General features: G+C 39.2%; 2 protein-coding genes across 2 annotated transcripts in view; both read right to left on the bottom strand.

The window, feature by feature from the left end:
• Positions 1-2,924, bottom strand: part of LOC107572526 (filament-like plant protein 1) — a 9,220-nt gene extending 6,296 nt beyond the window's left edge. Inside the window, exons 1-2 of the mRNA XM_016258944.1 lie at positions 2,655-2,924; positions 1,343-1,679 (exon numbers count right to left, since the gene is read on the bottom strand). Of these exons, the coding sequence (XP_016114430.1) occupies positions 1,343-1,679; positions 2,655-2,838 (521 nt within the window). The 5' untranslated portion in view covers positions 2,839-2,924. The remainder of the gene's footprint in view (positions 1-1,342; positions 1,680-2,654) is intronic.
• Positions 2,925-3,384: 460 nt separating this feature from the next.
• LOC107572525 (uncharacterized) lies at positions 3,385-9,586 on the bottom strand. Its single transcript, XM_016258943.1, has 5 exons — positions 9,193-9,586; positions 7,738-7,820; positions 6,833-6,967; positions 4,701-4,866; positions 3,385-3,725 (listed from the first exon to the last, which is right to left on the bottom strand). Exons 1-5 carry the CDS (start codon positions 9,275-9,277, stop codon positions 3,385-3,387), a joined length of 810 nt encoding a protein of 269 aa, XP_016114429.1. The 5' UTR covers positions 9,278-9,586.
• Positions 9,587-10,785: the final 1,199 nt, after the last annotated feature.

Raw genomic sequence — 10,785 nt, 5'->3', positions numbered from 1 at the left:
AGTGCCTTGTGAAAGTATTAATTTTTTCATGTTTATGTTGCAGCCACATGTTAAACTGCTTTAAATTACTTTTTACCCCCACATCAATCTACACTCCATACAACATAATGACAAAGCAAATAACAGGTTTTTAACATCTTTGCAAATTTATTAAAGATAAAAAGCTTAAATGATTCCATTGCATAAGTATCTGGGAAAGTTGAAATTTAGCTCAGGAGCATTCATTTTGCTTGTAAATGTTCCCACACTTTGAGTGAAGCTAACCTGTGGCAAATTCAATTGAATCAGTATGATTTGGAAAGGCACACGTCTTAATAAAAGGTATAACAGCTGAAAAGGCATGTTAGAGCAAAGACCAATTTCAGAAAATAATGATGCTGCATTGAAGGTTCACAAAAGCATGTAGCCTCCATTATCCATAATAGAAAACATTTGGAACAACCAGGACTCTTCCTAGAGCTGGCCTCCTGGCCAAACTGGGCAATTGATGAGAAGGGCTTTGGTTAGAGTGGTGACCAAGAACCTGATGGTCACTCCAGTTGAGCTCCATGATCATATGTGCAGATAGGAGAAACCAACAAAAGGATAAACATCGCTGCAAAACTCCACCAATCTGTGCTTTATGCTGGTGTGGCCAGACTCAATCCCCTCCTCGGTGAAGACACATGAAAACACACTTGGGATTTGCAAAAAAGCACCTAAAGGACCCTCAGACTGTGAGAAACAAGATTCTCTGGTCTGATGAACCTCAATTCTAAGCATCATGTTTGAAGGAAACCAGCTCCACTCATCACCTGCAGAGTACCATCCCAAAAGTAAAGTGTGCTGGTAGAGGCCTCATGCTGTGGGGCTGTTTTTCAGCGGCAGGGACTGGGGGACTCATCAGAGTAGAAGAAAAACTCAATGCACCAAAATATTGAGATAGCCTTAATGAAAGTCCAGAGCATTCAGAAGCTCAGACTGGGCAGAAGGTTCACCTTCCAACAGGACAATGACCCTAAGCACACAGCAAGAGTGGCTTATAGACAACTCTGTGAATGTCCTTGAGTGGCCCAGCCAGAGCCTGGGATTGAACCCAAGTACTGAGCTATGCAATGTACTTACTTCAGGTTTTTTATTTTTTATTTTTATACATTTTAAAAGTTGTTACAGTTCCGATTTTGCTTTGTCATTATGGTGTATGCAGTGTAGATTGATGTGAAAAAAGTAATTTAAAGCAGTTTAACATAAGGCTGCTTCATAACAAAACATGAAAAAAATGAATACTTTCGCAAGGCACTGTATATATATATATATACGTATTTATATATATATATATATATATTACTGTATTGGCACTTACCTGTTTGCTGCTACTACTTTCTTCTTCGCCTCAATCTCTTTTTTTCCCACTTCCTCTGTCTGTTCTCTCTTCTCGTCTGCCTCCATCTCTTCTGTGTCCATCAGTCCCAGCTCTTTTAAGTCTTTCTGTCCCTCCATCTCTCCTCTCTCCACTCTCTCACTCTCTCCTCTGTCTTCCTGGGCCTCTATCTCCATCTCCTGCATGTCCCTCCTCTCAGTCTGTCCTTTTTCACGCAGCTCCCCTGGCCTTCTCTGGTCTTTGTCATCCATTTCTCTTTCTGCCACATCTTCTCCTGTCCTCTCTTGCTGCCCCAACTCCACTCTTTCAGGATCACATGCTTTGATAAAAAAATTAAACAAAAGACATTAAAGATGCAGTATATGGTTCAAAATGTGAGTAAACAAAGAAATATAAAAAGTTAAGATAAAAGATACAAGTAGAACAGAATTACCCACCACCAGCAATCTACATTGTGTGAAAAATGATCTGTACTGACATTTAAATCTGATCCATCTGGATCAGTACACAATACAGGATCAATCTTAAGGAGCATATTGCAGGTTAGAGACCCAGTGAGGCAATGCATAGAAAAATAATGAAGGAACTACATTTTCTTTAATATATACTTATAAATACGCTACTGAGGCTTCTGGAGTTGGTTTTGTGAGAAAATTTTACTTCTGCATCTGAAAAACTCAAACCGTAAGTGACATAAAGGGAGGGAGAGCAGTCAATTTAAACAATAGGAAAACAGTGGATCACAATGACAGGTGCATGACACCACTGTTTTTTCTTTCATTGTGAAGTGAAAGGAATGAACAGCAATTCCCTCTCTTTGTGCAGACACAAAGAACTCTTATCAAAGTTCATTTGTGGTCAAGTTTGTGGTCATCAGGATCAATGGCACGGATAAACTTTAATTATTATTAGAATAATCCTGGTGTGTCCTTGCTCTCTTGGCCACATAGCAGGCTCATAACTGTATGGATGGTCCGTCATACGAGTATGAATAAACATTTACAATTTCCTCAGCGTCTGAACTGTCATTGTGATCCACTGTTTTCCCATTGTTTAAATTGACCACTTTCCCTCTCGTTACGTCACTTCCAGTTTGGCAGTTTTCAGATGTGGAAGTAACATTTTCTCACAAAAAAAATGACTCCAGAAGCCTCAGTAACATGTTTATAAGTATATTTTAAAGAAAATCTAGTTCCTATATTATTTTTCTATAAATTGACTCACTGGGTCTCTAACCAGCATTATGCTCTTTACTAGAGATTCAAGAATGTACTGATGTTGTGATGTGACCTACCTTCTAATAAACCTTCAAATAGCCACACTATCTTCTCCAGGACCGCATCCACTACCACTGGCAGCTCAAATGGGCACTGGAACTGGGCCACCCACTTTTTATTTTGCAGTCTGTACTTTCCCCATAGCAGGAGGGGAAAGTACCCAAGGGCCATCATTTTCTCCACCTTAACATGGAAAAGCATATAAGCAAACACAGAAATTTCCAAGGCAGGGTTACAAAGGCAAGAAAAACATTATTATTATGATAGACATACAAGCTGGTGGTCAGTCCACTATCCTTAGCACGTGGCACGACTGGTCTTCAACGAGCCCAAAAGAGCCCATGTTACACCTCTCTTTATCTCCTTGCACTGGCTACCGGTTGCGGCTCGCATCAAGATCAAGACATTGATGCTTGCATATAGAACAGCCACAGGCTCAGCACCCGCCTACTTCCACTCACTACTACGAATCTACATCCCCTCCAGAAGTCTGAGATCCGCAATTGAGCGACGCCTCATGGTACCATCACAGAGAGGCTTAAAATCACTTTCCAGCACATTCTCATTCACCATTCCTGGCTGGTGGAATGATCTTCCCACCCCTATCCAGAATGCTGAATCCCTGACAATTTTCAAGCGACAGCTAAAAACACAAAACATGAAAAAAATGAATACTTTCGCAAGGCACTGTATATATATATATATACGTATTTATATATATATATATATATATTACTGTATTGGCACTTACCTGTTTGCTGCTACTACTTTCTTCTTCGCCTCAATCTCTTTTTTTCCCACTTCCTCTGTCTGTTCTCTCTTCTCGTCTGCCTCCATCTCTTCTGTGTCCATCAGTCCCAGCTCTTTTAAGTCTTTCTGTCCCTCCATCTCTCCTCTCTCCACTCTCTCACTCTCTCCTCTGTCTTCCTGGGCCTCTATCTCCATCTCCTGCATGTCCCTCCTCTCAGTCTGTCCTTTTTCACGCAGCTCCCCTGGCCTTCTCTGGTCTTTGTCATCCATTTCTCTTTCTGCCACATCTTCTCCTGTCCTCTCTTGCTGCCCCAACTCCACTCTATCAGGATCACATGCTTTGATAAAAAAATTAAACAAAAGACATTAAAGATGCAGTATATGGTTCAAAATGTGAGTAAACAAAGAAATATAAAAAGTTAAGATAAAAGATACAAGTAGAACAGAATTACCCACCACCAGCAATCTACATTGTGTGAAAAATGATCTGTACTGACATTTAAATCTGATCCATCTGGATCAGTACACAATACAGGATCAATCTTAAGGAGCATATTGCAGGTTAGAGACCCAGTGAGGCAATGCATAGAAAAATAATGAAGGAACTACATTTTCTTTAATATATACTTATAAATACGCTACTGAGGCTTCTGGAGTTGGTTTTGTGAGAAAATTTTACTTCTGCATCTGAAAAACTCAAACCGTAAGTGACATAAAGGGAGGGAGAGCAGTCAATTTAAACAATAGGAAAACAGTGGATCACAATGACAGGTGCATGACACCACTGTTTTTTCTTTCATTGTGAAGTGAAAGGAATGAACAGCAATTCCCTCTCTTTGTGCAGACACAAAGAACTCTTATCAAAGTTCATTTGTGGTCAAGTTTGTGGTCATCAGGATCAATGGCACGGATAAACTTTAATTATTATTAGAATAATCCTGGTGTGTCCTTGCTCTCTTGGCCACATAGCAGGCTCATAACTGTATGGATGGTCCGTCATACGAGTATGAATAAACATTTACAATTTCCTCAGCGTCTGAACTGTCATTGTGATCCACTGTTTTCCCATTGTTTAAATTGACCACTTTCCCTCTCGTTACGTCACTTCCAGTTTGGCAGTTTTCAGATGTGGAAGTAACATTTTCTCACAAAAAAAATGACTCCAGAAAACATGTTTACATGTTTATAAGTATATTTTAAAGAAAATCTAGTTCCTATATTATTTTTCTATAAATTGACTCACTGGGCAGCATTATGGCATTATGCTCTTTACTAGAGATTCAAGAATGTACTGATGTTGTGATGTGACCTACCTTCTAATAAACCTTCAAATAGCCACACTATCTTCTCCAGGACCGCATCCACTACCACTGGCAGCTCAAATGGGCACTGGAACTGGGCCACCCACTTTTTATTTTGCAGTCTGTACTTTCCCCATAGCAGGAGGGGAAAGTACCCAAGGGCCATCATTTTCTCCACCTTAACATGGAAAAGCATATAAGCAAACACAGAAATTTCCAAGGCAGGGTTACAAAGGCAAGAAAAACATTATTATTATGATAGACATACAAGCTGGTGGTCAGTCCACTATCCTTAGCACGTGGCACGACTGGTCTTCAACGAGCCCAAAAGAGCCCATGTTACACCTCTCTTTATCTCCTTGCACTGGCTACCGGTTGCGGCTCGCATCAAGATCAAGACATTGATGCTTGCATATAGAACAGCCACAGGCTCAGCACCCGCCTACTTCCACTCACTACTACGAATCTACATCCCCTCCAGAAGTCTGAGATCCGCAATTGAGCGACGCCTCATGGTACCATCACAGAGAGGCTTAAAATCACTTTCCAGCACATTCTCATTCACCGTTCCTGGCTGGTGGAATGATCTTCCCACCCCTATCCAGAATGCTGAATCCCTGACAATTTTCAAGCGACAGCTAAAAACTCATCTTTTTCTACGCTACTTGACTTCATCCTAAATTAAAGAAAGAAAAAAAATTCTTTGTCTTTCACTTTATCATTTATTCCTTCACTTTCTAGCTTGTACTTATTTGAACAATGCCTGAAACTTGGTATTACGAGCACTTCCTGTGTCTGTTTGGCTCTTTAAGAAGAATCGCTTCTATGTATTCCCAAACTGTAAGTCGTTTTTGATAAAAGCGTCTGCAAAATGACAATGTAAATGTTTTTATAAGGGTGCACCACTAGAGCAACTCCACGTATTCTGGGGTAACTGAGGCATATGCGAATAAGAAATCAATTAAGAAATCTAACTTTCTCTCTGAAAGATTCTGTAAAGCCCCCTGCATTAGTAGCAGCCAGTGATTTAGACCTACTCTACTGCATGACCAGTGAACCAAAAGAAAAACCTCTTAAGTGTGAATTTGCCTTCGATAATGGGCCTGAATGGATTCAAATTGTAGGCAGGGCTAAATTCGGTGTATGTTTTTGCTATTTATAGATAGACTAGCTCATTATTATTTGAAATATTGCAAATGCAGTTGGGTTGATGACATATAACTACATGTAGCGTCTGGACCACTCAAACACACAATATATATTTTGTTAGCTAGATTCAACAAATACTCTGTAACACCCCAGGAAGCCGAACAGGCCCCTGGTTCCATAGCAACACTGACACCAGATACTTTTACGACCTTATAGAATGTCAGCAGGGAAAAGCACTGTCTTTTCATAAGGAAAATCCCCAAGGCACAGTAGGAATGGACTTTTCTACTAATTAATTCATAGGAAAACCTTTCTTTGAATGAACAGTGTATCCTTCAGGTCATTGTGTATATTATTGTCATCGTGTATGTTGTCTTTGAGATTTTATTCTGTTTATGCAGGCTGAACTAAGAATCTGATGTTTCTTTCAGGCGGTAGATCTGCTGAATATGCAAATGGTTCCATAAATTTCATTCCTTATGTCTCTTCTCTGTACTGAGTTAAGCTTTAACCCTTCCCTATACCAACTGTATGCGTGTGTGTGTATGCGTATGTTAGACCAGTTTATGTGTTTATGTAGTATGTTAGACTAGTTTAAGTGTTTATGTAGTTAATAAAACCTTGTATCAACCTGTATCACACTTGACGTGGTTCATTGTTTGCTCATAACTGAGTCACTTAATCATGCAGATTTATGCTACAAGCTTTTGTAGAATTGTACAGTAAGGAAGTTATTTCCCTTAACCAAGAAATTATAGTTCTTAGAATTGACAAGACAGTTGACCCTGAGAGGTCAGCTAAATATCTACAGCGGATCTAAATATTCATAATTAATTATAACTAGTTATGATTAATTATTCATATTTCCTCATGAGCTGATTCGTTACATACATGTTGTTGCTTCCCTGCACAATGTAAATAAAATTCTATATTTATATAATGTTGACAGGAACCTGCAATGCCTGACCAAAAGAGAAAGACAAAATGTTCATTACCAGCAGGGCACTGTTGTCAAAGATTTTTGCCCGATTGTGGGACTTTTTGACATTTTGTGCCCATTCCTTGGCTCTGGTCCGGAATGCTTTTATACGGGCCGCCTGCCTGGATTTCATGTCCAGCAGCTTCCCACACTGAGTAAGGGAGAGAGACAGAGAGAGCAAGAGGGAGATGGTACTACAAAAAAAGGTTCTAAACTGTAGTCCAGTTGATCAAGTATTGCAGATATTCTAGCCCTCTATAAAGGGCCTAAATAATAACTTGGATACCAATCGAATGCAATTAATTGAACAGACAGACTACATATGCAGCTGAATCAATGCACTGGCAAGTTTTAATAATATTAAAGGCATGATGCTAGAAACCAATTTAGTTATGTATCCATATTTTAAAGGTAAATACGAATGTCCATTATCTGGCCACAGACATTATACCTTAAGTTGTCATTATTGCATGCGCTAGTGGAGATGTTGCCATTTTCTTGAATTGTGAAATCAAAATATGGATAATCTCAATTAATAGAGTTACCACAGTTGACAACCACTGCAATAGAACAATGTACTGTCTGTAATAAACAGATTCAATGTCACCTGTGTAGCCTTGTAAGAGGATGTTATTTAAAGGAACCAACAGTCAAACATTCAATATCAACAGGTACCTTTTCATCAGGCGGGAAATTTAACATTTTGAAAAATACCTACTGTGATGCAAATTTGTAGTGTTACAAAACAAAACTCTCCGCTGCAACCTCCAGTTTTATTGTCACTGTATTGCTTGGGCAACAAATACTGAGATTTTATGCCAACACATTTTATTTGAATTTGGACTTAATGACTCTGGCTTTAATGCATGAAAATGGGGCTTAGCAGTTAGACAGTACAATAGCCTATTGTACATTATTTACCTTGGTGCATCTTCGATTGGCACAATTGATCTTTTCCAGGCAATGGGTGCACTGCCGAAGAGTTGATCCACCTGGCATTTTTACTACACACACACACAAAAAATATATAATTATCGTCATGCTATGCAGCAAAATATTTAATTCTGCGGGAGGACCTGATGTGAGCATATCCTAAGCCTTTCCAATGGCACTATAAAGATAAAAAAGGACATAAAATGCATCCATCTGCAAGCAACTAGTACCTGCCTGAATTACATCAACGTGCTATTCTAGCAGATCTCTTAGTCTTAATTGTTCAGATTTTTAGAAGGCACATTAACTTCTTTCTATTAATGAATTTTCCAAATGTGAAGGTTTTTCCTTATCCTTAACTTTTTACATAAAAAAACAGTGGCACTCCAAATACACATCTGATGTATCCATTATTACATCAATTTACAGCAGTTACAGTGTTAATACATTCAAAACATATTTTTTGCTTAACCTGGCTGCAAACTGGTTAACTTGCTTATTATAAAATGGATGATGAATATTTAATCTGCAATAGAAACGCTCACTCTTGTTCGTGCGTAGCACTGACTGGCGTCCAGCTCCCAGCAGTGAATTGACTCCAGGTACGCTGGCTGGTACTTCTCTCTCTAAAAGAGGACTCACTCGCTCACACACCTGCAACAGGTGATCTGGAGAAATGGAAATGTGTGTCTGAACAAAAGAATGCCCCTAACGAAGGAATGTAACTGTCTAATTGTAATGTATGGTGTTACACTTCATAAAACAGGAAAAAGTTAGAATTAGCAGGAAATCTGACTCTATGTTGCGATTGAACAGGACGTCATGTACATGAATACCTATTTAATTACAAATGATCTAAATAACATGGTGAAATGTTGCTTGCAGAAAGACAGCAAAACCACCATAAGCTGACTTGCTTAGCCCGGGGCGAAATCATGAAGTCATGATTTTAGTACTGAAGTTTCAGGGTTGCCAAGATACATAAAAAAGAAACGCCCAAATGCTACTAAAAACTACCGCTGGAAAACCGCGGACTTGGCAACACCGTGAAGTTGCGCAGGCGCTGTGAGGGGAAACAGGGAAACTGAATTCGCCGGGCGATTTGGGGGTCCCGTAGACTAACGTTACCACTTACGCTAAAAACGTCTGTTGGTTTGTAGTGCTGTCATCAGCCATGTCTAAAAGCGGAAGACCCATGTCACTAAAAACCGTTTTATTTATTTATTTTTTCAAACTGCAACAGGTCTATATACAGTAGAAGGCTAATGACAGACTGCCAGCTGTGCTAACTGAGCAGCCCACTGCTTCACTAATAACCTTCATTTGAACGCATACGCTGCCATTTTGACACAAGACCCCACGTAACGTGATGCAGAAACACTGGAATTAAAATAATACTGTTAACACCGCGTAATCTCATTACAAAAAAGATTGTTGCCCTACCTGTTTGAAGATGTACGCGCATCAGGTGAACTACGCGAACTTCTTCTTCTTCTTCTTTCAGGTTTAATGGCGGTTGGCAACTCATCTCAAAGGTGCATTACCGCCACCTACTAGACTGGAGTGTGGGCATTAGACTGACATCAAAGGAGTGGAGAGAGAAGAGAAGAAAACAAAACCCTATTAAATTCTTTCACTTAACCCCGTGTTTTTCAAAAATAACATTAATAAATTGTGTATTCTCCCAGATGCTTTCCCTAATAAATGCTCAAGTGTCATGCTCTGTTCATCCATTTGTGCCTTTAATTCTGCCCTATCTTCTTCATATTTTGTCTTAACAGTATATGCTTCACTGTCTCTTGTACATTACAATAAGTGCATAATCCAGTGGGATGTTTTCCTATTCGGTGCAATGTTGTCTTTAAACCAGTGTGCCCCATTCTAAGACGTGAGACTAACATCTCCTCCCTTGGGCTTCTGCCCTTCCTCATGCTTGTGACTACTTGATTTTGTATACTGTATAAATGACGTCCTGTATCCGCTCTGTGTTCCAATATCCCTGCCATATTTTAAGTGAATGTTGCTTTATGATGGTTTTGACCTCTGCTCTACTTATTGGTACGTGTACATCTACTGTTTCATGCTTTGTAGAGTTTTTTAACTACGCGAACTGAGCCTCGCTGGTGGTCATTCTTCTCCTTCTTCTTCTTCTTTCCAGTTTAACGGCGGTTGGCATCCAGCTTATTGGTGCATTACCTCCCCCTTCTGCCCCGGAGTTTCTTCTTCTTGGCTTTTAACGGCGGCTGGCAACCAGCGTAATTAGGTGCATTACCGCCACCTTCTGCTTCCTCATATTTCTTACATTCAAGAATTGTATGGGTTACTGTTTCTTCTACTTTGCATTTTACGTTCACATTAGTCCATTTGGATGCTTCCCTAATATTTTGAGTGTACTTTTAAGATTAGAATGTCCCAACAATATTCTATTATAGACAACTATTATAGATCGATATTACAGACTCTTCTTTCCTTGTTTTACCAATATGTCTTATTTTTTTACTTACTTTGTTAATTAAATTGTAGAGAAATCTACCCTTTTCGTTGTTGTCCCACTTTATTTGCCATTCTGCAATAACCTTTTCCAGATTAAAACCTTAATTTCAGACTTGCTTAGAGGAACTTGTAATTCTATTTCTTCTCTCTGCAAAGCTTGTTTTGCTAACTTATCTACGTGCTCCTTTCCCTTTACACCTACGTGTGATGGAACCCAAATAAAACTGATTAAAATATCATTCTGAACCAATCTTGAATATATCTGTAAAATACTAAAAAGAATATCTTGATGACTGGATTTAAAAGACCTTAGACTCTTTAAAATGGAGAGTGAATCAGAACAAATTAAAACCTTTCCAGGTTTATAATCCTCTACCCACTGCAAGGACAAGAGTATTGCTATCATTTCAACAGTATATACTGCCAAATGATTGGATGTTCGCTTTATACTACTCATTGCCCAGTCAGGAACTAAAAAAGCAGCTCCAGTTGTCTCATGCTCTGGATCTTTTGAGCCATCTGTAAATATTTGTAAGTATTGAG

The sequence above is a fragment of the Sinocyclocheilus grahami genome, unplaced genomic scaffold (assembly GCF_001515645.1).
Source record: "Sinocyclocheilus grahami isolate Dianchi unplaced genomic scaffold, SAMN03320097.WGS_v1.1 scaffold1769.1, whole genome shotgun sequence".
Classification (NCBI taxonomy): Eukaryota; Metazoa; Chordata; class Actinopteri; order Cypriniformes; family Cyprinidae; genus Sinocyclocheilus; species Sinocyclocheilus grahami.
Note: the sequence above shows the minus strand (reverse complement) of the source record. Positions and strands in the feature narration are given on the sequence as shown.